Genomic DNA, 27,090 nt, shown 5'->3' with positions numbered 1-27,090 from the left:
GTTATTTCATCATGGGACTTCCTCACTCCAGTGGGCAAGTCCAGTTTCCAGGGTGTCCTACTCTCTCCGTCTGGTGGTTCTATCTCCTCCAGGTTCCCTGCTGACCCCGTAGGCTGTGAAGGGTTTCGTACAATATTCATGCATTCTACCCAGAGACAGCCTTTGAACCACAATTTCCTGAGCGTCTCAGATCCCTCTGGGTCTATTCTTTGCAGTTTCATTTTGGGGCCATCTGCAGTGAAGCAGGAACCCACCTTGAGCAGACACTGCAGGGTCACAGTTAGTGTCCCCCATGTCCTGGTGGTCTGCCCCAGGTGAGCTGATGGAGTCTGGGTCTAGGTGCCTGGATTAAGGGGCACCAGCACCCCGGGAGTCGGCCGGTATGGTCCCTGTTTACTTCTCCTCACCCACAGGGTACAGGACCATGTCCTGGGTTTCCTCATCAGGGAATGTAATGTTGCTTCAACAGGATACAAAAGAATATTAGAGCAAGAAATTGGTAGTAATAATATTGTATTGAAATGATATTAGTATCTAATATTGGTAGTAGATGAGGGGGCAAAGCAGTTAAGATGATTGATTAAGTAAATTATCTGAAATATGTGACTCAGCAGATTATGTTGACCTAAACTTTCAAGATTATTAAAGTACAAAATAGACACATTGGTAAATGGTATACACTTAATTTCATTAGTATACGATATTAACATGGCAAATATTTCAAAGAGAAATTAGCTTGTCCTTTCATGTTATAACTGATAAGATAAATTAATATTTGAAAGTTGCATCACTCCTGATTTTTATGCATAGGCGTTGATTCCTGCATCAAAATTATTACATTTTGTGAATTTTAAAAATTGGTCTGAAACTTATTAATTTTCTAGAATATGGTTCCTTAAAGCAAAAATCTTAATGATCTCATCTTGCACTCAACTTTCAAGATGGATAGAATGTTCTACATTAATCAAAAAAATGTGAAATTGTTCTTACTCTTCTTCATTGTTCTTACTCTTCTTTAGGCGTGACATTGCACTTGTGTTTCTGATAAATGGGGAAAAGGCACATAAATATCAAGGATGGGGACAGGTAATAACATAAGAATAGCCAAGGAGAAAAATACTCACAAAAATTGATATTCCTCAGAAAAGGTTTTGGAGGCCCTAGAACCATAGGAAAACTTATCCAGAGTCCCTCTGAGTTTTGCATATACTTTTTTGTGCAGACTTGCAGGCGGTCCCACACACACACACAGCTACAGGCTTTTTTATTTTTTAATTGAAGTATAGTTGATTCACAATGTTGTGTTAATTTCTGCTATACAGCAAAGTGACTCAGTTATACATATATATATTCTTTTTCATATTCTTTTCCATTATAGTTTATCACAGGATATTGAATATAGTTCCCTGTGCTCTACGGTAGGACCTTGTTGTTTATCCATTCTTATATATACTAGTTTGCATCTGCTAACCCCAACTTCCGAATCCACCCCTCCCCCAACTCCCCTCCCCCTTGGCAACTGCAAGTCTGTTCTCTATGTGGCTACAGGCTTTTCGTAGACATTTGAGGGGACAGGTGACATTGTGGAGCAGGTGAAGATTATCTTCCAACGCTCTCAGCCTCTGATTTCTGCACTATTATCTCTCTGCTGTAGGTGTCTTGTTCCTGACCACATCGAGATGAAAATGAGCTGGTCTCACTGTCTCATTACAGATGAGACAGAGGCTGAGCTATTTGGCATCTGGCTTTCCTGCCAGGTCAGGAGCAGCAGAGAGACTCTGGTTCAGATGATGAAGTTCGTGTCTTTCTCTGTTCAAACTGCTGTAACAAAATACCAGAGAATGGGTAGCTTATAAACAACAGTAATGTATTTCTCACAATTCTGGAGGCTGGCAGTCCTAAATCAGGTGCCAGCATGGCTGGGTTCTGGCGAAGCCCCTTTTCCGTGCTGCAGACTGCTGACTTCTCACTGTGTCCTCACCTGGCAGAAGGGGCCAAGGATCCCTCTGGAGACTGTTTAATAAGGACACTAATCCCATTCATGACAGCTCCCCCCATCATGACCTAATCACCTCCCAAAGGCCCCATCACCTGATACCATAACCTATGAGGGTTAGGATTTCAACATATGGATTTTGGGAGGACCCATTCTGACCATAGCAGCCGGGTGTAGGCAAACCAGGAGGAACGGTGCTGTACCTCGGGGCTCGTCATAATGGAAATGTCACCAGCTGTAGGCTTACAGGGAAGGGCAGGAAGTGGTTATCGCAACCTGACACGAGAGGGTCACATAGACAAGGCAACCCCACAGGAAGGGAGGCAGGAGGATACATCCTCCTAACTCCCTGTTCTCCTTCCCTCTGATCTCCTGCTTGGACATGCTGTTGGCTGAACCCAGCTGGGACGAGGGCAAGGGAGCCCAAGCGTATCAACTTCCAGGCTTAGAGAGCAGCTTAAAGATTGGGGGGAGAAGGGATCAGAGGGGCAAAGAGAGGGTCTCCAGCCCTTGTGGCTGAGTGGGATGAGAGTCCTGAGAAGCTCTGATGATCCTGTCAAGACTCCAGTCTCTGGGGAAATGGGACTATGAGGCAGAACTTGGCAAGGAGGGCCCTGTAAGAGCTTCATCAAGCAAAGAAAGCAAAAGCTAGTTACTGGAGGTGATAGAATTTGCTGAAAAGCTGATTTGATGATTAGTTTCTAACTTCTGGCTCAAGTCCTTCTTATGGGTTAGCAACTGGGATTGGTTGCCAGGGTCCACTGGGGCCCCAGTTTCCTCATCTGTTAAGTGTGAATAATCCTTGGACCTACCCTGGAGCACGATGGTGAGAATTAAATGAGGTAGTACAGGTTAAATGCTTTGAATGGTATAGTAAGTACTCAGTAAATATTAACTATTTTTATTGTTATTAAATGAAGGAGACAGGATTGGAAAGATCTAAGGATGTCAGGTAGGGCAGGATGGGGAGCTAAATGAATTCCTTTCCTAGATAATGGTTACATGCATGACAGTGCATGACATCACAGCTCATTGGTTAAATTAGCTTTAGTAAAAGTGCATCCACAAACTCTGGCCTGATGAGACTGTTTTTCTTTCCTTTCTCATCATGGGAAGTTGAAAATGATTCAGGTCTAGAGTCCCTCAAACATATTTAGTGTTTCTGAGGTTCACACACAGTCTCCAATCAGTCTAAGCCATGCAATCATAGTTTGGCAGCATTGCCGTATCATCCTAAAGTATATTGATCATCTTTTTAGTTGGAGTATTTCTGGAACAACTTGGAAATTGAAAACACGTTAGATGGCATTTGGAAATGGCGTGAGGAAAAAGAGTGAGTTGAAATGCTCCCTAATAGATATTAGTAAAACCCTGTAGTTTCTCTCCAGAAGTCAAGAACACTTTGATGAGGAAGCACTTGCTTTGCTCAGTAGAGCGCTGTGCTTGCTGCAGGAGAGGGCGCCCAACCCTTCACAGCCATTCTGATCTTTGGTGGTTTTTTTTTTTTTTTTGGTAGAGTTTCAATTTTTTAAAAAATTGAAGTGTAATTGATTCAGAGCCATTCCAATCCTGATTTGCCTTCTTCTAGTGTATATATAATTAAAAAATAATAATATGGACATGTCCCTCCTCCATGCCTTGCCAAAGGCTGAGCTGAAACTAGTAGCCCATTTTACAGAGAACATTAAACCAGCCACTGGATATTTAGAAATATGTTGGCACTTTTTTCCTGGCACTTTGGAACTCATTTAGAGGGGAGTCTTCAGTTCATACTCCGACTGGAGTACTGAAGAGGACCTTCTATGTCTGTACATTCCAAAACCGATATGTATAGAAAACAATCCAAAACTTTCGGCAATTTGAAAGGGTACTTAAGTTTTATTGTAGTGCCGTACTTGCCTTTCATGATTTTTATTTAATTCATAACAGAGAATTTTTATTTAAATACAAAGGGAGGTGAGATACCTGAATGATATTTTGATGTTCATTTAGTTTCCTTAAATGTGGTCCCTTGGGCTTCCCCAGGTGTCACAGTGGTTAAGAATCCGCCTGCCAATGCAGGAGACATGGGTTCGAGCCCTGGTCTGGGAAGATCCCACATGCCGCGGAACAACTAAGCCAGTGCACCAAAACTACTGAAGCCTGCGTGCCTAGAGCCCTTGCTCATCAACAAGAGAAGCCCGCGTACCACAAGGAAGAGTAGCCCCTTCCCTGGTGGCGCAGTGGTTGAGAGTCCGCCTGCCGATGTAGGGGGCACGGGTTCGTGCCCTGGTCCGGAAAGATCCCACATGTCGCGGAGCAGCTGGGCCCGTGAGCCATGGCCGCTGAGCCTGTGCGTCCAGAGCCCGTGCTCCGCATCGGGAGAGGCCACAACAGTGAGAAGCCCACACAGCAAAAAAAAAAAAGTAGCCCCTGCTCGCCGCAGCTAGAGAAAGCCCGCGCACAGCAATGAAGACCCGACGCAGCCAAAAATAAAATAAATAAATTTATTTTTTAAAAATATGGTGCCTCGGGCTTCCCTGGTGGTGCAGTGGTTGAGAATCTGCCTGCTAATGCAGGGGACACGGGTTCGAGCCCTGGTCTGGGAAGATCCCACATGCCGTGGAGCAACTAGGCTCGTGAGCCACAACTACTGAGCCTGCGCGTCTGGAGCCTGTGCTCCGCAACAAGAGAGGCCGTGATAGTGAGAGGCCCGTGCACCGCGATGAAGAGCAGCCCCCGCTTGCCACAACTAGAGAAAGCCCTCGCACTGAAACGAAGACCCAACACAGCAAAAATAAATAAATAAATTACTAAACTCCTACCCCCAACATCTAAAAAAAAAAAAGTGCTGAATATTTATTTAAAAATATATATATGGTGCCTTTTGTTTCTTAGAATTTCAGAGGCAGCTTTTGTATTTTTGAACTCCTGCATTAATTGTAGTATTGACATATTAAAAGTAAACCTAAATGCATTAATAATTTATATTTTTATTAATTTCATTTGCTTTCATTAGTTACAAAGTTCTCTGTTCTCTATGTCTTATTTCTCGTACATGTTTTCCATAACTTGGAGGCTGGTTAGAACATTTTTCAAGCTATGGGTTATAACCCATTAGTGAGCTGCGAAATCAACTTAACATGCTGTGATCAGTCAGCACTTACTAAAATGAAATAAAATACAGTAGATAGAATAGAATCTGAAAGAATACATTACATGCAGTAAAAGTGAGTATGTTTTCTGAAATTTTGTTTTAGTTTTTTGTGTGTGGGTGTATGTGTGTATGTGTGTTTTCTGGATCAAAATGTAGAATGTATATTTTGCCGTGAGCTACAAAAGATTGGAAAAAAATTGAAAGTCATTGACATGTTGTTCATCCAACCACATATCTTGGGAGAGTCTCACGGCTGTGGTTATATTTAATCTTGCCCCTTACAACTACCTGGGAATTAATCAAATGGTTTCTGTTAGCAAAAAAATAAATAAATAAATAAAATATAAAACAGGGCAGGGACTTCCCTGGTAGCACAGTGGTTAAGAATCCGCCTGTCAATGCAGGGGACACGGGTTCGAGCCCTGGTCCGGGAAGAAACCACATGCTGTGGAGCAACTAAGCCCGTGCACCTCAACTATTGAGCCTGTGCTCTACAGCCCACAAGCCACAACTACTGAGCCTGCGTGCCACAGCTACTGAAGCCCAGGCACCTAGAGCCCGTACTCTGCAACAAGAGAAGCCACCGCAATGAGATCGTCTCAACTAGAGAAAGCCCGCATGCAGCAGCGAAGACCCAAAACTGCCAAAAATAAATAAATAAATTTATTTTAAAAAATAAATAAAGAGTGGCAGATAACTCGATGGTAAATTTTTTTTACCAACTATAGGTACTAGTAGTGTTTATTATAGAGCCATATTCATAATACCCATTCTGAATTTGCTAATTGGCAGGTAGTACAAACTTTGACCCACCTGTCTGTGGATGTAAGAACGGTGGCCTGAAATCTACTGAAAAGTAGAGCTTCTAAAAGAGGTCTGATATGTCCATTCTGGTTGGTCTTGAATGAATTGTGTGTTTGTGAAGAAACTTGAGGATTTGCTCTTTAATGAAATCATATCAGCAGGAGAAAATTTTAGTACGGTTAGGATATTACAAAATCTGTATTTTTGCAAACTAATTTTTTTCCAACTTTTTTATTGTGGTAAAAACACATAACATCAAATTTACATCTTAACCATTTTAAGTGTATAGTTCAAGGGCCTAAAGTACATTCACATTGTTGTGCAACCATCACCATCATCCGTCTCCAGACCGCTTTTCATCTTGCAAAACTGAACTCTATACCCATTAATCAGTAACTTCCCAGTCTCCCCTCTCCCACCCTGGGCTTATCAGCAACCCCTGTGAACCAGGACTCTGGCTCTGTTACCATCACTAAATAATACTGATTATTTAGTGATGATGACCAGTTATATCTGGCAAAATCCACTTTTATCAAATAATAACAATTTGCTGTAGGATCTAACTGGCTATATATTGTGTCTCTCAAGTGTTGCTCTAAATGTTTAGTAATAATGTGCAGTGAAGTAAGGCACTGGGGAGAAAGAAGTTAAAGCGGTTGTTCTGCTTGCCAGGACGAGAAATGAGGATGACAGAAAAGGAAGCATGTGACACATCTGAATTCCTTTTCAACGTGATAACTGAGCCCCTAGATCAGGGTTCAGCAAGCTGCTGCCCCTCTGCCTGCCTCCTGTTTCTGTACAGCCTGTAAGCTAAGAATGTTTTTTATAGTTTTAAATACTTGAAAAAAACCAATATAAGAATAGCATATCGGAGACTTCCGGGAAGATGGCGGAAGAGTAAGACGCGGAGATCACCTTCCTCTCCACAGATACACCAGAAATACATCTACGCGTGGAACAACTCCTCCGGAGCACCTACTGAACGCTGGCAGAAGACCTCAGACCTCCCAAAAGGCAAGGAACCCCCCACGTACCTGGTTAGGACAAAAGAAAAAACTAAACAGAGACAAAAGGATAGGGACGGGTCCTGCACCAGCGGGAGAGAGCTGTGAAGGAGGAAAAGTGTCCACACACTAGGAAGCCCCTTCGCGGGTGGAGACTTCGGGAGGCGGAGGGGGGAGCTTGGGAGCCGCGGAGGAGAGCGCAGCCACAGGGGTGCGGAGGGCAAAGCGGACAGATTCCAGCGCAGAGGATCGGGGCCGACCGGCACTCACCAGCCGAGAGGCTTGTCTGCTCGCCCGCCGGGGCGGGTGGGGCTGGGAGCTGAGGCTCCGGCTTTTGTCGGAGCGCCGGGACAGGACTGAGGTTGGCGGCGTGAACACAGCCTGCAGGGCGTTGGTGCGCCGCGGCTGGCCGGGAGAGAGTCCGGGGAGGGGTCTGGACCTGCCGAAGAGGCAAGAGACTTTTACGTCCCTCTTTGTTTCCTGGTGCACGAGGAGAGGGGATTAAGAATGCTGCTTGAGAGAGCTCCAGGGACGGGCGCGAGCCGCGGCTAAGAGTGCAGAGCCCAGAGACGGACATGGGACGCTAAGGCCGCTGCTGCCGCAGCCAGGAGGCCTGTGTGCGAACACAGGTCACTAGCCACACGCCCTTCCGGGGAGCCTGTGCAGCCCGCCACTGCCAGGGTCCCGGGATCCGGGGACGGCTCCCCCGGGAGAGCGCTGGGCTCGCCTCAGGCTGCAGCGTCACGCCGGCCTCTGCCGCTGCAGGCCCGCCCCGCACTCCGTGACCCTCCCTACCCCCCGGCCTGGGTGAGCCAGAGCCTCCGAATCAGCGGCTCCTTTAACCCCGTCCTGTCTGAGCAAAGAACAGACGCCCTCCGGCGACCTACACGCACAGGCGGGGCCAAATCCAAAGCTGAGCCCCTGGGAACTGTGAGAACAAAGAAGAGAAAGGGAAATCTCTCCCAGCAGCCTCAGAAGCAGCAGATTAAAGCTCCACAATCAACTTGATATACCCTGCATCTGTGGAATACTTGAATAGACAACGAATCATCCCAAATTAAGGAACCCTGTGGATGAAAGGCTCTTGGTGCTGCAGCCAGGAGTCAGTGCTGTGCCTCTGAGGTGGGAGAGCCAACTTCAGGACACTGGTCCACAAGAGGCCTCCCAGCCGCACATAATATCAAACAGCAAAAATCTCGGAGAGATCTCCATCTCAACGCCAGCACCCAGCTTCACTCAACGACCAGCAAGCTACAGTGCTGGACATCCTATGCCAAACAACTAGCAAGACAAGAACACAACCCCACCCATTAGCAGAGAGGCTGCCCAAAATCATAATAAGTCTACAGACACCCCAAAACACACCACCAGACGTGGACCTGCCCACCAGAAAGACAAGATCCAGCCTCATCCACCAGAACACAGGCACTAGTCCCCTCCACCAGGAAGCCTACACAACCCACTGAACCAACCTTAGCCACTGGGGACAGACACAAAAAACAACAGGAACTACGAACCTTCAGCCTGCAAAAAAGGAGACCCCAAACACAGTAAGATAAGCAAAATGAAAAGACAGAAAAACACACAGCAGATGAAGGAGCAAGATAAAAACCCACCAGACCTAACAAATGAAGAGGAAATAGGCAGTCTACCTGAAAAAGAATTCAGAATAATGATAGTAAGGTTGATCCGAAATCTTGGAGATAGAATGGACAATAGAATGGACAAATTGCAAGAATCAGTTAACAAGGACCTAGAAGAACTAAAGATGAAACAAGCAACGATGAACAACACAATAAATGAAATTAAAAGTACTCTAGATGGGATCAATAGCAGAATAACTGAGGCAGAAGAACGGATAAGTGACCTGGAAGATAAAATAGTGGAAATAACTACTGCAGAGCAGAATAAAGAAAAAAGAATGAAAAGAACTGAGGACAGTCTCAGAGACCTCTGGGACAACATTAAACGCACCAACATTCGAATTATAGGGGTTCCAGAAGAAGAAGAGAAAAAGAAAGGGACTGAGAAAATATTTGAAGAGATTATAGTTGAAAACTTCCCTAATATGGGAAAGGAAATAGTTAATCAAGTCCAGGAAGCACAGAGAGTCCCATACAGGAAAAATCCAAGGAGAAATACGCCAAGACACATATTAATCAAACTGTCAAAAATTAAATACAAAGAAAACATATTAAAAGCAGCAAGGGAAAAACAACAAATAACACACAAGGGAATCCCCATAAGGTTAACAGCTGATCTTTCAGCAGAAACTCTGCAAGCCAGAAGGGAGTGGCAGGACATATTGAAAGTGTTGAAGGAGAAAAACCTGCAACCAAGATTACTCTACCCAGCAAGGATCTCATTCAGATTTGATGGAGAAATTAAAACCTTTACAGACAAGCAAAAGCTGAGAGAGTTCAGCACCACCAAACCAGCTCTACAACAACTGCTAAAGGAACTTCTCTAGGCAAGAAACACAAAAGAAGGAAAGGACCTACAATAACGAACCCAAAACAATTAAGAAAATGGGAATAGGAACACACATATCGATAATTACCTTAAATGTAAATGGACTAAATGCTCCCACCAAAAGACACAGATTGGCTGAATGGATACAAAAACAAGACCCATATATTTGCTGTCTACAAGAGACCCACTTCAGACCTAGAGACACATACAGACTGAAAGTAAGGGGATGGAAAAAGGTATTTCATGCAAATGGAAACCAAAAGAAAGCTGGAGTAGCAATTCTCATATCAGACAAAATAGACTTTAAAACAAAGACTATTAGAAGAGACAAAGCAGGACACTACATAATGATCAAGGGATCGATCCAAGAGGAAGATATAACAATTGTAAATATTTATGCACCCAACATAGGTGCACCTCAATACATAAGGCAAATACTGACAACCATAAAAGGGGAAATGGACAGTAACACATTCATAGTAGGGGACTTTAACACCCCACTTTCACCAATGGACAGATCATCCAAAATGAAAATAAATAAGGAAACACAAGCTTTAAATGATACATTAAACGAGATGGAGTTAATTGATATTTATAGGACATTCCATCCAAAAACAACAGAATACACATTTTTCTCAAGTGCTCATGGAACATTCTCCAGGATAGATCATATCTTGGGCCACAAATCAAGCCTTGGTAAATTTAAGAAAATTGAAATTGTATCAAGTATCTTTTCTGACCACAACGCCATGAGACTAGATATCAATTACAGGAAAAGATCTGTAAAAAATACAAACACATGGAGGCTAAACAATACACTACTTAATAATGAAGTGATCACTGAAGAAATCAAAGAGGAAATCAAAAAATACCTAGAAACAAATGACAATGGAGACACAACGACCCAAAACCTGTGGGATGCAGCAAAAGCAGTTCTAAGGGGGAAGTTTATAGCAATACAAGCCCACCTTAAGAAGCAGGAAACATCTCGAATAAACAACCTAACCTTGCACCTCAAGCAACTGGAGAAAGAAGAACAAAAAAACCCCAAAGCTAGCAGAAGGAAAGAAATCATAAAATACAGATCAGAAATAAATGAAAAAGAAATGAAGGAAACAATAGCAAAGATCAATAAAACTAAAAGCTGGTTCTTTGAGAAGATAAACAAAATAGATAAACCACTAGCCAGACTCATCAAGAAAAAAAGGGAGAAGACTCAAATCAATAGAATTAGAAATGAAAAAGGAGAGGTAACAACTGACACTGCAGAAATAAAAGAGATCATGAGAGATTACTACAAGCAACTCTATGCCAATAAAATGGACAATCTGGAAGAAATGGACAAATTCTTAGAAATGCACAACCTGCCAAGACTGAATCAGGAAGAAATAGAAAATATGAACAGACCAATCACAAGCACTGAAATTGAAACTGTGATTAAAAATCTTCCAACAAAGAAAAGCCCAGGACCAGATGGCTTCACAGGCGAATTCTATCAAACATTTAGAGAAGAGCTAACACCTATCCTTCTGAAACTCTTCCAAAATATAGCAGAGGGAGGAAAACTCCCAAACTCATTCTACCAGGCCACCATCACCTTGATACCAAAACCAGACACGGATGTCACAAAGAAAGAAAACTACAGGCCAATATCACTGATGAACATAGATGCAAAAATCCTCAACAAAATACTAGCAAACAGAATCCAACAACACATTAAAAGGATCATACACCATGATCAAGTGGGGTTTATTCCAGGAATGCAAGGATTCTTCAATATACGCAAATCTATCAATGTGATAAACCATATTAACAAACTGAAGGAGAAAAACCATATGATCATCTCAATAGATGCAGAGAAAGCTTTTGACAAAATTCAACACCCATTTATGATAAAAACCCTGCAGAAAGTAGGCATAGAGGGAACTTTCCTCAACATAATAAAGGCCATATATGACAAGCCCACAGCAAACATCATCCTCAATGGTGAAAAACTGAAAGCATTTCCACTAAGATCAGGAACAAGACAAGGTTGCCCACTCTCACCACTCTTATTCAACATAGTTTTGGAAGTTTTAGCCACAGCAATCAGAGAAGAAAAGGAAATAAAAGGAATCCAAATCGGAAAAGAAGAAGTAAAGCTGTCACTGTTTGCAGATGACATGATCCTATACATAGAGAACCCTAAAGATGCTACCAGAAAACTACTAGAGCTAATCAATGAATTTGGTAAAGTGGCAGGATACAAAATTAATGCACAGAAATCTCTGGCATTCCTATATACTAATGATGAAAAATCTGAAAGTGAAATCAAGAAAACACTCCCATTTACCACTGCAACAAAAAGAATAAAATATCTAGGAATAAACCTACCTAAGGAGACAAAAGATCTGTATGCAGAAAATTATAAGACACTGATGAAAGAAATTAAAGATGATACAAATAGATGGAGAGATATACCATGTTCTTGGATTGGAAGAATCAACATTGTGAAAATGACTCTACTACCCAAAGCAATCTATAGATTCAATGCAATCCCTATCAAACTACCACTGGCATTTTTCACAGAACTAGAACAAAAAATTTCACAATTTGTATGGAAACACAAAAGACCCCGAATAGCCAAAGCAATCTTGAGAACGAAAGAAGGAACTGGAGGAATCAGGCTCCCAGACTTCAGACTATACTACAAAGCTACAGTTATCAAGACGGTATGGTACTGGCACAAAAACAGAAAGATAGATCAATGGAACAGGATAGAAAGCCCAGAGATAAACCCACGCACATATGGTCACCTTATCTTTGACAAAGGAGGCAGAAATGTACAGTGGAGAAAGGACAGCCTATTCAATAAGTGGTGCTGGGAAAACTGGACAGCTACATGTAAAAGTATGAGATTAGATCACTCCCTAACACCATACACAAAAATAAGCTCAAAATGGATTAAAGACCTAAATGTAAGGCCAGAAACTATCAAACTCTACAGAGGAAAACATAGGCAGAACACTCTATGACATAAATCACAGCAAGGTCCTTTTTGACCCACCTCCTAGAGAAATGGAAATAAAAACAAAAGTAAACAAATGGGACCTAATGAAACTTAAAAGCTTTTGCACAGCAAAGGAAACCATAAAGAAGACCAAAAGACAACCCTCAAAATGGGAGAAAATATTTGCAAATGAAGCAACGGACAAAGGATTAATCTCCAAAATTTATAAGCAGCTCATGCAGCTTAATAACAAAAAAACAAACAACCCAATCCAAAAATGGGCAGAAGACCTAAATAGACATTTCTCCAAAGAAGATATACAGAGTGCCAACAAACACATGAAAGAATGCTCAACATCACTAATCATTAGAGAAATGCAAATCAAAACTACAATGAGATATCATCTCACACCAGTCAGAATGGCCATCATCAAAAAATCTAGAAACAATAAATGCTGGAGAGGGTGTGGAGAAAAGGGAACCCTCTTACACTGTTGGTGGGAATGTAAATTGATACAGCCACTGTGGAGAACAGTATGGAGGTTCCTTAAAAAGCTACAAATAGAACTACCATATGACCTAGCAATCCCACTACTGGGCATATACCCTGAGAAAACCATAATTCAAAAAGAGTCATGTACCAAAATGTTCATTGCAGCTCTATTTACAATAGCCCAGAGATGGAAACAACCTAAGTGTCCATCATCGGATGAATGGATAAAGAAGATGTGGCACATATATACAATGGAATATTACTCAGCCATAAAAAGAGACGAAATTGAGCTATTTGTAATGAGGTGGATAGACCTAGAGTCTGTCATACAGAGTGAAGTAAGTCAGAAAGAGAGAGACAAATACCGTATGCTAACACATATATATGGAATTTAAAAAAAAAATGTCATGAAAAACCTAGGGGTGAAACAGGAATAAAGACAGACTTACTAGAGAATGGACTTGAGGCTATGGGGAGGGGGAAGGGTAAACGGTGACAAAGCGATAAAGAGGCATGGACATATATACACTACCAAACGTAAGGTAAATAGCTAATGGGAAGCAGCCGCATAGCACAGGGAGATCAGCTCGGTGCTTTGTGACCGCCTGGAGGGGTGGGATAGGGAGGGTGGGAGGGAGGGAGACGCAAGCGGGAAGAGATATGGGAATATATGTATATACATAACTGATTCATTTTGTTGTGAAGCTGAAACTAACATACAATTGTAAAGCAATTATACTCCAATAAAGATGTTAAAAAAAAAAAAAGAATAGCATATCATGATATGTGAAAACTGTACAAAATTCAAGTTTCAGTGTCCACAGGTAAAGTTTTATTGGAGCACATCCACACTGCTGTGTTTACAGATTGCCTGTGTGCTTTCATGGTGCAAGGGCAGAGCTGAGTAGTTGTGACAGAGACCACACGGGGTAGCCCGCTCAGTGCAGCACAAACCACAGTGATGCCATTGTAATAATTTGACATTGTTTTAATGTCGTGCATATCGTCATACCATTGTATGACACTGCATTTTATTTTTTTACTACCAGTGTATGCCAATCATGCCAAAGCAAGAAAAGAAAGAGAAAATTTGACTTAGTGCTTTTAAAGCAGAGTGGTGTGTGGATTATTTTGTCACCAAACTAGACGGCAAAGCATTGTGTGTATTATACACTGACACTATACCTGTGTTTAAAAAAAAAACATATATAAGTCACATTACCAAACTCAGTATTCATCCAACTCACAGGACAAGTCACAACAATTAAAAAATTTTAAATGAAATATCACAGCAGAGTTTCTTCACAAAAATGAGTCTGTAACCAAAATAAGTTTCTGGGTGGTTTGTTTGTTAGCCAATTAAGGAAAGCCATTTACCAATAGTGAGTTAATTAAATCGTGTTTTATTGCAGTAGCTTAAGGCATGTGCCCAGAAAAAAATAAACTTACTTAAGACTATTTGCCTTTCAGCAAAAACAGTTATTCAAAGGAATGAGGACTTCAGGAGCAACATAATTAAAACACACGGCAAATGACTGAGTTTTTCTTGGCTCTTGACAAATCAACAGGTATTACTGATATTGCTCAGTTCTTATTTATTTGAGAAGTAATTGCTGATTAATTTAGAGTGACTCACAAATTAGCCATTATAAATAGTCTGTGAAACAACTGTGGGAGAGAATATATCCAAAGAGGTTGAGAAAACACTAATTCAGTACAACCTGGGTGGAATCTGCTAAGACTTGATACCATTGATGGTGGTTAAAAATGTGTGTGGAGCAGGAGAAATGTTTGTTGGAAGATTTTACAAAACTTGTGAAAATGTAAGGTCCTTAAAGCCTACAGTTATTCATTTTATTATTCATCAGAAGGTACTTTGCAGAAAATATTTGAACCTATTATGTATTTTTTTTTCCTTCCTTGCGGTACGTGGGCCTCTCACTGTCGTGGCCTCTCCCGTTGTGGAGCACAGGCTCCAGACGCGCAGGCTCAGCGGCCATGGCTCACGGGCCCAGCCGCTCCGCAGCATGTGGGATCCTCCCGGACCGGGGCACGAACCCGCGTCCCCTGCATCGGCAGGCGGACTCTCAACCACCGTGCCACCAGGGAAGCCCTATTATGTATTTTTTAAATAGTTGTATTGAAATATTATTCACATGCAATTCACCCATTTGAAGTACATATTTCAATGGTTTTTTGTTTGTTTGTTTATTCAGAGGGTTTGTGCAACACCACAATCCAATTTTTAAAAAACGTTTTTGTCCCCATTGAAAGAAACCCATTAGCAGGCATTCCTCCCCCAATCCCCCAATCTCTCACTCCTAAGAAACCACTAATCTGTTTTCTGACTCTATAAATTTGACGATTCTTGACATTTCCCATAAATGGAATCATACAATGTGTGATCTTTGGGGACTGATGTCTTACACTTAGCATAAAGTTCCCAAGGCTCATTTATGTTGTGGCATGTATCAGAACTTCTTTTCTTCTTATTGCTGAATCATATTTCACTGTAGGGATGCACCACATTTTATTTATCTATTCATGAGTTGATAGACATTTGTTTTTTTCCACTTTTTAGCTATTATGGCTAATACTGCTATGAAGGTTTGTGTACAAGTTTTTGTATGGATGTATGCTTTCACTTCTCTTGGGTATATACGTAGGAATGAAATTGATGTGTCATATGATGACGTAATATTTAACTTTTAGAGCTGCCAGACTTTTCCAAAATGCCTGCACTATTTTACAATCCCACCAGCAAGATATAAGGGTTCCAATTTCTCCACATCTTTAAGAAAACTTTGTTTTCTGTCTTTTTTGATTATAGTCATCTTAGTACATATGAAGAGGCCTCTCATTGTAGTTTTTATGAGCATTTATGTAGTGATTAATGATACTAAACCTCTTTTCCTGTGCTTATTTGCTATTTATATATCTTCTTTGAAGTGTTGTCTGTTTAAATCCTTTGTCCATTTAAAAAACTGGAGCATTTGTCTTTTTATTATTGTGTTGTAAGAGTTCTTTATATATCTTGTATTCATGTCCCTTGTGAGATCTATTTTCATATATTTCCTTCCATTGTGTAAGTTGTCTTTACTTTCTTGATGGTATCATTTATGAAAATAACGTTTTTGTTGTCATATCTATGAAATCATTGCCTAACCCAAGGTCACAAAATTCATAAAATCTCATAATGGGTCAGCATTGGCAAGTAAGCATTTGCCATTAATTCTGATGGTAGGGAACACTTTGAACCCTAATTAAACAAGATATTTTTTTAAATTCCAGTCTCATTTGTAGGCCTGTCTGACAAAAAGTTATACTCAATTATTATTAGTATAGTTTCAATTTTATGAATAAAAATTTTGTGAAGATTTATTTTCTTCTTGCTTATAAGTACCTACATAATATCCTTGATTTTGCCCCTTGGCCTGCAAAGCCTAAAATATATACTATCTGACGCTTCACAGAAAATGTGTGTTGACCTTGCTCTGAGTAAACAGACGAATGATATTTGCTACAAGTGGAGTTTTTGTCTATGGAATGCTCTTAACTGTGTATCCCTGATTTAAAATTGCCTATGGCAAACATACCTAGGATCTATGGATTTATAACTCCCTGGAGAAGGTCATGCAAGCTGTACAACTCTAAGGTATAAAATGGAGAAGTGTCACGACTTAAACACACCCACTGTGTGAGGTGACCCCCAAACCTCAGTTAGAGGCCTCACCTCTTATTCTAGAAGGAAGAACCTACAAAGCCTGGATGTCCTAGACCTCCCCATTCTGCCTGTGCCTTTTGATTGCTTGTATCTTTGAAATTATTAATAAAGTTTGATACTAAGTAAGACCTCTGATATTTGTGAGTTAGATATTACAGTCCAGTCCCATGTGTTAGCTGAAGCACTATTCATGTATTTGAAAACATAAAGTAAGTTTTCAAAAAGTCACAACAAGCAATCTTGGAAAGACTATAATTTTATGCTTGGAGTAGAGAATAATGAATTTCTCTTAAAATAGGTAAAAGAACCATATTTTCTAAAAGGATTACTTGGTGTAATTTGGTAAAGAGTATAGTTACCTTCTACTCAACAATCCACATATTTGTCAAACTCCCTTTAAGCTAGTCTCTTCTGTAAAGTTTTATTATTTATAATTAAATATCTTTTCATGAAAACAAACCAACATATGCAAGTAATAAGGATGCTACAGGGACTTCCCTCGTGGTCCCGTGGCTAAGACTCCATGCTCTCAATGCAGTGGGCCTGGGTTCAATCCCTGGTCAGGGAACTAGATCCCACATGCCACAATGAAGATCCCGCATGCAGCAAGGAAGATCCTGCGTGCCGCAACTAAGACCCGGCACAGGCAGATAAATAAATATTAAAAAAAAAAAAGATGCTATGACCAAAAGTGTTGAATCATCCATACACAGCAAAAGCTAGATTTGATCATTTCAAAACTATTAAACCTAAAAACTATCATCTGTTTTATCAGGTTTTGAAAAAATGATTCTACCTTAAAACTTTAATGAAATGCATTGTTGCCTTTGAGATTTTTTTGCATTCTTTATGGTGCTACTCTTAAGTTTACACCAAAGAGAATCTTCCATCTCAAAACTTTAGAGTTTTCAGAAAAAAAACAGAACAAATTTCTAGGCCATTCTTATTGATCTCCCTTGGAATATTTTTTGTCCTGATGAGATCTGCTATTATTATTTTTAAAGATTTATTTATTATTTTCATTTATTTATTTTATTTATCTTTGGCTGCTTCGGCTCTTATTTGCGGCACGCAGGATCTTCAATGAGGCCTGCGGGATCTCCGTTGAGGTGCGCAGGCTCTTCGTTGAGGCACGTGGGCTTCTCTCTAGTTGTGGCGACCAGGTTTTCTCTTCTCTAGTCGTGGTGCACAGGCTCCAGGGCTCATGGGCTCTGTAGTTTGTGGCACGCAGGCTCTCTAGTTGAGGTGCGTGAGCTCAGTAGTTGTGGTGCGTGGGCTTAGTTGCCCTGCGGCATGTGGGATCTTAGTTCCCTGACCAGGGATCGAACCCACATCCCCTGCATTGGAAGGCGGATTCTTTACCACTGGACCACCAGGGAAGACCCTAGATCTGCTATTATTAATGTCTTTTTCCTAAAGTTATATAACTTCAGTCCTCAAATCATTTGCATAATTTTACAAGGTTTCTACTTTGTTTTTTAGACTCCTCATAACTGATTGACAAGAAAAAACTTGAAAAGATGGAAAAAATTTATACTATTTGATTTTATAAATGACAACTTCCTGTATCCCACGTTCTGAAAACATGATATCCTCATGATTTTGAACCAAGTGAAAGTGTGTCCTGAATTAGCCAGTGGGAGAAAGAATGACAGGAAGTATTGAGTAAAATAATTTACTTGAGTGGCTAGTCCCTTTATGAAACATACAGTTGTAAACATATTATGGATCCTTTTGTTTGTTTTTCATTTTAAGGAAAAACATTAACTTTTGGACTACGTCCAGAGTAGCACCATCTCATGGGCATTCCCTCCTCCTACAATTTCAGAAAACCTTTGGTAACTAACTAAGAAAATGCAGAAGATCTTGCAAACAGAGGAAATTACCAATACCCAAGCTCTTAGAAAAGGAAAGAGGAAAAGGACGGAGACGATGGACTCAGAGAATGCGAACAGTGACCTGGATAAAGGGCAGGTTGGTGTGCTGTTGTTGTGGTGGTACTTTCTTCCCTTGCTCTGCCATAATTCCATAATTCCTTTCACAATTTATTAGTGCATTTCCCCCTCTTGTATTAATAGATTCTTCCCTTTAATTCTTTATTCAACTGAAGGAATAAAATTTCATGTTCTCTTTTTAATGTTAAACAAGTTGAATTAGAAATCTATTCACAAGCCATTTTACCAGCTTCTATTGAAGTGTGGCCAATTATACATTGTCCAAACTTTCCTTGATATCCTGGGACATTAAAGATCAGCAAACTGGCAGAAAATATTTTTTTCCTTCCAAAACCACTGGAGAAATTGGAATACCTCTTCTAAAATTTATTGCTTTTTTTTTTTTTTTTTTGACTCCAGTTTGCAGCCCATCCTCATCATAGGTTTGGCCAGGGCCCCTTTCTTATTTGTATTTATTCATTTATTCCTTTTTGGTCTGAATTCCCCACTCCCATTCTCCTCTTACACTTTGGACAAACTATCCACCTGTTTATCCTTTATTTTTTATTTGTGTGTCTTTGTAATACATGGAGTGCTTATGTGCATGTATTTTCGTTTAATTTTTAAAATACATACTGTACATTCTCATGGTTTAAAATATATTTTACTCTCCTGGGATAGTGTCTGGAGGCACTGAGAACGGTCCAGCATCTGGCATGCCGCACACCCTAGGCTGCCCCACAACATGGCCTCTGACAAAACGAGGCTGTCCCGAACCCCTGGCAATAGAATTGTTTACTCTTAAACCCAGAAGGTTGGGAAAGCACCAAAATCTGCATGTGGAATGTGCCCAGGCCGACTTTGAGAAGTTGTTGCTGTGAGACCTAAAGTTCTTATGAGGTTTCCTGAAACGAAACATGTCAGCCAGGCCCATGGTGGGTCCGTGTCTGCTAAGCATGTCCATGACCGGTCATATATGCTTTCCTACGGAGGGGCAGAAAATCCTTGTGAAAGTGTTGAAGGCACAAGCACAGAGTCAGAAAGCTAAATTTAAGATGAAGTTTTGAGTAATAAAAAAATCAAAAGCCTAAAAATTATATATCTGTATATCTACATAGCGTGTCTGTGAAAAGTCTCCCACACAGCTGTCCCCACCAGCCCTGTTCCTGACTCCTGGCCCCCTACCACATGTAACCACATTTATGGCTTTCTTGTTTATCCTCCCAGTGTTTCTTTGTTCAAATAAAGCAAATATGAATATAGATATTCTTATCCCCTCTTTTGCACAAAAAGTAACTTACTAGATAGGCTGCTTTGTACATTGCTTTTTTACTTAATGTATTCTGACAATCTTTCCATTAGTATATAAAGAACTTTCTCTTTTGTACATCATCACCCACTGTCCCCTAGCATGCATGTGGCTTGTTTCCAATCTTTTTCTGTTTACAAATCATGCTGCACTGTACAACCTTATGGCTCCATCATTTCACACATCATTTAGTAGTACATTGGTATCATAATATATAGCTCAATCTGTTTGACTTTTCAATCAGCACTGTTTTTAACATCTATATTGCTATTATATATGATACGTTGTGTCTAACAAAGCATAGCATCATTTTACTTATCCTTTCCTCCAATGATGAAAACCTAGATTTCCTCCAGCATCTTGGTACTACAAACAATGACAAAATAAATGTCCGCATACATGTCCATTTAAGAAACAGCGTGAGAATGTCTCTGGAATAAACACTTAGAAGGGTGAGTAATGGCTTTCATATGACAATGAAATTGCTTTCCAGAATGTCCACATCAGTCCACATGCCCAGCAGCAGTGCATAAGGGATTCCATGTTGTGCTTCCCTGCCAACACTTAGCATTTATGTCCTTATTTCATATATTTGGCAATTGATGGGAGAAAATTATATCTTGTTTCAATTTGCTGGTGCAGGTTTTGGAGGGGGAGGGTTGTCCAGTGGTTCCTTGAGGGCAAAATAGTCACCTGCTCTAGCAGGCCAGTATGGTTTCTTTTGCAAATTGTGTTTCTCAAAAACTTAATAACTTTCCAGACTATTTCTTTCTGTTTGGTTTCATTGCAAGTAGCTACAGCCAGAGATCTTATTTGGTCATAAATAAGCCTGAAACCTCTCCTCTTTTATTACGGCTGCTCAGCCTCTTTTCTCTCCAACTTTTGGCAGTGACTTAATTGCCATATGAAACAAAAAGCTTGAAGATAATGCACTGAAGCTGAGGCTTGCTGTTGGGGTGGATTTCAGTGTCTGGCAGAGAACACTTAAAGAGAAGCTCTTGAGAAAGCCTTGAGTTCACAGGCTTTTTTTCTTATCTCTTACAATTTAGATGTAGACGTCATTCACTTTTTTCAAACCTTGAAGATTTAACATGACTGGACTCAGTTTAAATTGCATGCTACATTCTAAATGCAGATGGAAGGAGAAAGCCTTCCATTTCTGCAAACTAGCTAGCACTGACAAGAAATCACTGATACACACAGACATTCTTTTTCCAGTCTCAATAAGTACATGGTGTGCCTTCCAAGGCATTGCAGGTGACAGTTTTACCAAATGTGTCATCACCAAGGTCTAACAAGAGTCAACAATCTTCCAGCATGTTATACCTTTGCTCTTTTTGACCATAACCTGACCTCTAAGTAATTCAAACATATGTCAAGTTTTGGGTATCCGGCTTCTAGGTACCAAAATCTGCATTAGTTAAGATGCATGTTGTAAAGGCTGTAACAAAGACCCAAATATCACAGTGGCGTATAAAGATGGAAGTTTATTTCCCTTTCATATAATAGCAAGAGCAGTCCTAGTTGCTGTAGCAGTGCCAAAATGTTGAGGATCCCTCTTATCTTGTTCATTTACCTTCCTGAACACACAGCCTCTGTCTCTGGGTCAAGGTGACTACTCCAGCTCCCACCTGCATGCCTTCGTCTCTGCCAACAAAAATAGAATTCAGGCAGGAGAAGGCCAGCCCATTCCTCCTAAGGTCATGACCCAGTAGTGGTATACATTGTTTCTACTCCTATTTGATTGGCGGAAGCTTAGTCACATAGCCACACTGAGCTGTCCGGGAGTCTGGGAAATGTAATCTAGCTGACACCTATCTGCTGAGCTAAAAACCTATTACTGTAGAAGAATGGGAGAACAAATACCTGGTGATAGCCAGCAGTCTCTGCCACTGTTCATTTCTCTATTGAGTTTTTATAGTTTCTGTTGGGTTTCTTAGTCTATTCTGGTGGGTTCCTGTTCCATTCTTATTGATTGGCGCATATACCATATCTATTGTAGAAATTAGTTTCGTGTGGTTTTAGATTTTGCAAATATCTTATCCCAATCTATTGTCTATTAACTTTGTCTTCCAATGATGCTTATAAATGGATTTATGCTTGATTTCATTTCTCTCTTGTGGGAAATTGCTGCAAGAACTAGACCATATATTCTATTTTTCCCAATTACTTGGCATAGAACTATGATCTCAATAGGCATCCTTCAGTTTTTTTAAATAAATATTTCGTTTCTATTTAACCAAATGCATCAGTTTTTTTATTAAAGATTTATATATCTAGCATGAGTACTTTAGCTACTTGCCAACATAGAACAATAGTAATTTTCATTACCATTATATATATTATATATGTCACACACACGTGGAATAATGAAATAGGTATACATACATAGATTTGTATACTTGTAAAATAAGGAGTGAGGTTGAATGTATACATTACTGATCATACAAAAATATAATTGTATTTTCTATAACTGATCTCATCTGGCTTTCAATTCTCCATCCCTGCTAGATAAGAAAAGGGGGAGGGGGGAAAGCTTGAACTTGTCCATTGACAGTGAATTACAGAGTGTTCTTTTTTTTAAAAATTTTATTTTTGGCTGCATTGGGTCTTCGTTGCTGCACACGGGCTTATCTCTGGTTGCTGGGAGAGGGGGCTACTCTTCGTCGCGGCACACGGGCTTCTCATGGCGGTGGCTTCTCTTGTTGCAGAGCATAGGCTAGGCGCATGGGCTTCAGTAGCTGTCGCTCGCGGGCTCTACAGCGCAGGCTCAGTAGTTGTGGCGCAGGGACTTAGTTGCTCTGCGGCATGTGGGATCTTCCCAGACCAGGGCTCGAACCCGTGTATCCTGCATTGGCAGGAGGATTCTTAACCACTGGGCCACCAGGGAAGCCCAGTTAGAGTGTTCTGGTGTTTAAAATCCCTTTGAGGTATTGGTATAGTTTCAGTCACTTCAGGGTTTAAGTCTCAATGGAGACTAGATTCTCACTCTCCTCCACTTCCTGTTTTTTTCCTGGGAAGTGTTTCAAGTTTTGAGGAGTCTTACATATCATCCAGCATCTGGGGAGGGACTGCTGGTCTTCTGCCCAGGCTCTAAGTCTTCTGCCTGTTTCCTTAGTGTCCAGTACTGTTACTGCTGAGGCACAGCATTCCCTCCAGCTCCCAGGGGGTTCTGTTGGCACCATCTGCTGACGTTTGCTGTGCTGGGACCCGCTGCCATCTTCTGTAAGGTTTTGGCACCCTGTAGCCTCTCTGTTCACCAGTTCCCCCAGCACTTACCCAGTTCCTGACCGGGACACAGGGATCCTCTGGATTCTCCAGCTGCTTTGCATGAGCTCTGGGGAGTCTGGACACTGTCTCTGGTCCATTTGTTCAGACACCAATTTTGTCCATTTCTGATCCGTGGCCCAGAAGGCGCCGTGTTGCCCTGGTGTTGCTGGACATGGGGCCCCTTTAGGGCATTTATGATGTGCTGAGAAGCACGGAGCTGGCCCTGCTGCCCTGGGACTGCCCCTCATTCATCTGGATGTTTCTATCATCTACCCTAACCCCGTTGATCCACCTCTCTTCCCCACAAAGGTCGGGGCAGGAAGAGCAGACACTGGAATCTGACTTTCTGTCCTTCCTGCTCCTCAGCCTGGCCCCAGGAGGTCTCTTCGCTTCCTATTCAGCAGGAACTTTCTTGATCTCTCTCTATTTTCAAAATTTTTATTGGAGTATAGTTGATTCACAATGTTGTGTTCTGGTGTACATGTGCCTTTATGTCTTCTAAAGTTTATTTTTTTATTTTTATTTTTTTGTGGTACGCGGGCCTCTCACTGCTGTGGCCTCTCCCGTTGCGGAGCAGAGGCTCCGGACACACAGGCTCAGCGGCCATGGCTCACGGGTCCAGCCGCTCCGCTGCATGTGGGATCTTCCCGGACCGGGGCAAGAACCTGTGTCCCCTGCATTGGCAGGCGGACTCCCAACCACTGTGCCACCAGGGAAGCCCTAAAGTTTATTTTTATAAACATCATACTCCAGGCTTCTAGATTTGGATCTTTATAAATTTCCTTCTGTGCTCCAATTTTCCAGATTTGGATTAATGTAAAGGCCACCTTAGTAATTTGAGAAAATTCTTTTCTGCCTCAACAAAGCCTGGGTTTTACGACTCAAAGGCATACGTTTTCGGACTATTGTCCTGCTGTCCTTAAAAAATATTTTTGAAACTAAAAGGTAGACGTCAGTGCTTTGTTCTGGGTAAATCTTTCTCCTTTCTCTGATGCAATAAACCCCCAAATTAGCCTCATGGCATAGTCTCAACGAAGAGGCTGTGGATGAGGTGTCGGGAGAGAAATGGAGGACGTAGATGAGTTACAAAGATCTGAATGGTGGTCTGGTTGATTCTACTCTGTTATACTATTTTTCTACTTTGTGTTTTTCATTGAAGTTAGGCTGAAAGTCAGAATCCTGATTACTGTTTTTTGTTTTTGTTTGTTTTTTTCGCGGTACGCGGGCCTCTCACTGTTGTGGCCTCTCCCGTTGGGGAGCACAGGCTCCGGACGCACAGGCTCAGCGGCCATGGCTCACGGGCCCAGCCGCTCCGCTGCACAGGTCTCCGCTGTGGGACCTTCCCGGACCGGGGCACGAACCCGTGTCCCCTGCATCGGCAGGCGGACTCTCAACCACTGCGCCACCAGGGAAGCTCCTGATTACTGTTTTGAAAGAGACGTGTGTGTGTGTGTGTGTGTGTGTGAAACTTTGATGTCCTCTTTTATTCTGAGTTCCCCTGTATAGTGGCGGACCAAGCTGAGGCTAGATCACTCGCAAGGGCTCAGCTCCCCTCCTGGAAAAGCAGGAGCCTGTAGGTCTAATTAAGTCCCAGCAGCATCCAGAACACAGGATAAACCACGAGAGCTGCCTTGATGCTTTTGTTGTGCCTGCCTTGTATTTTAGAGAGACCCGTATTCGGGAAATGCCTTTCTGCCCGGTGAGAGCTCCAGTGAGGATGAAGACCCTCTAGCAGAATTGTCGAAGGAGGAATTGTGCACAAAAATAAGAGGCCTGAAACAAAAACTAACAAACATCCGGAAAGAAAACAGCCGCCTTCGACAGTCTTTAGTCATGCTTCAAGGTAAACTTAGAGAAAATTGACATTTTTAGATGAAAGGAAAAATACTTGAGGGAAAGTATTGAAATCAGCTGTCAAGAATGAAAAACTCAGTACCTTAGAGAAAAAAAAATCAAAAACCACATTTTAAGAAAATCTATGATTACATAATTTAATATGGATGTACTCTACTGAAGCCTCTAGTTTATTGATAAAAAAATTTTAGATTATTCCTACAAAATACCAAATGTCATATTCATTTAATACTGTCCAACAAATATTTATTGAGTGTTTAATATAGGCTTAGAGAGAAAAGATCAGTAAGACAACAGATATGTCAAGGTGTTCATGATGTACTTATCTCATTCTCCTCTGCTAAGGAAAGCACTAGAAAATGGGGCCTGTTGTGATCTCTTATAGACTTACTGGAATTAAAGATTCCACATATTAAATTTCAGGTTTGGGGTTGGGAGCAGTGGTTTGGAAAATAATCACATTCCACTGAAGACATAAAGGGGAAAGACAGGCCCAAGAAAATTAAAAACAACCTGGAATAATGCCTTTTTGCAGAATCCTATATTGTGTTTAAGTGTTTTTTTTTTAATTATGTTTTCCACTTGTAGTTAGGCATCATGCACTATTTTGTACAGCTGAATATTTGGCAATATATCCTATGTGGGGCAGCATTCTGTTATAAAACAGTAAATACACAGAGTATTTTAAAAATAAATCCCTCTGGCTTCTGTGTACAAAATGAGTACAAGGGGCACAGAAAGGAGAGTCGAGGAGAACCACTTTTGAAGGTATTACAGTCATTGGACTAACAGGATGGCAGCCTTGCCTAGGGCAATGGCTGTGGAAATAAAGAAGACAATTCCACAATATTTGGGGAGGCAGAAATTGTAGGAGACAGAACATTGTGGTGAGCTAGATTGACAGAGTAATGGCTCAGATGAGTTCCTACAGATATTGATTAAATTGAAGGCTTCCTAATTTTAAGTAGAAACAGGCACACATGAATGGAAATAAGATGTTTATTCCACCAACAAGCCATTCTCTCCTTATTTTTTACGCTTTAAATATTGCATCTTTATAACTGATGGTTTTTCCTGGTGAGGCTTTTGCAATTTTCGAAGAACAGATTGTTCTTATTTTTATACCATCTGTTCCAGAACGTAGAGTAAGATGAAAAGCTAGTTGATAAAGTTAGCATACATTGCTGGTTCAAGTATTGATCTTGGAAGTCACCGACTTTGGTTTGAATCCCAACCCTGCTTACTAGCTGTAAGCCTTGGCCCTGTCACTGTCCTGCCCTCAGCCCCAGGTTCACTTTCCTCATCTACACAGTGGAGCCAATCTCTCATGTCCTTCTTGCCAAGATGATTAAATTAGATAATTGGAAGAAATGCTTTACCAGGGCCTGATACGTGATAGGTGCTCAGTAATCATCGCTATTGATTCTGCCTCTGTTTTTATTAACACCAGAACTTGACACGTGGACCCCCCCCAAAAGAAAATTAGATCCATTTTTTTCATAAATTTAGATGAGAAAATTCTAAATGCAAGAGGAGCAAATCAGTTTCAATAGTATACGAAGGGGACTTCTCTGACAGTCCAGTGGTTAAGACTCCGTGCTTCCAGTTAAGGGGATGCGGGTTCCATCCCTGGTCAGGAACTAAGATCCCACATGCCACGCAGCACAGACAAAAAATAAAATTAAAAATATAGTATATGAAAAGAATCATCACTATGAACAGTTTCTCTCTGTCCCTCACTCTGGAGTTGCTGTTTCATTTTCTCCTCTCTCTGCCAGCTTCCCACACCTTCCATATCCTCACTCTCAGCTGGTGCCTTTGCTTCATGGAGAACTTGGAGGATGTGAAAAGACTGACAGCTCCCTGCACCTGTGCTTGTATTAACCTCCACTTCCTCTCCTGTCACCCATGAGTGACCTGTCCTCTTGTCCAGCCAAAGGCAGTATGTCCATCTATGCGTCCTCTTTCTGCTGATCAAGGACAGAGCTCCAGAGATCCTCCCCACTCTCTCTAATGAATCATCCCATTAGCATCAGACATACAATTATTTCTCCCATTAAAAAAACCAAACAAACCAAAAAAAAACCACCTTTCTCAGGCCATTTG

At 41.2% G+C, this 27,090-nt stretch overlaps 1 protein-coding gene across 1 annotated transcript in view; it reads left to right on the top strand.

The window, feature by feature from the left end:
• BEND6 (BEN domain containing 6) overlaps positions 1 to 27,090 on the top strand; it is a 58,285-nt gene that overhangs the window by 7,492 nt on the left and 23,703 nt on the right. The window contains exon 2 of the mRNA XM_060164107.1: positions 24,796 to 24,973. Within this exon, the coding sequence (XP_060020090.1) occupies positions 24,796 to 24,973 (178 nt within the window). The remainder of the gene's footprint in view (positions 1 to 24,795; positions 24,974 to 27,090) is intronic.

The sequence above is a fragment of the Lagenorhynchus albirostris genome, chromosome 10 (assembly GCF_949774975.1).
Source record: "Lagenorhynchus albirostris chromosome 10, mLagAlb1.1, whole genome shotgun sequence".
Lineage (NCBI taxonomy): Eukaryota > Metazoa > Chordata > Mammalia > Artiodactyla > Delphinidae > Lagenorhynchus > Lagenorhynchus albirostris.
Note: the sequence above shows the minus strand (reverse complement) of the source record. Positions and strands in the feature narration are given on the sequence as shown.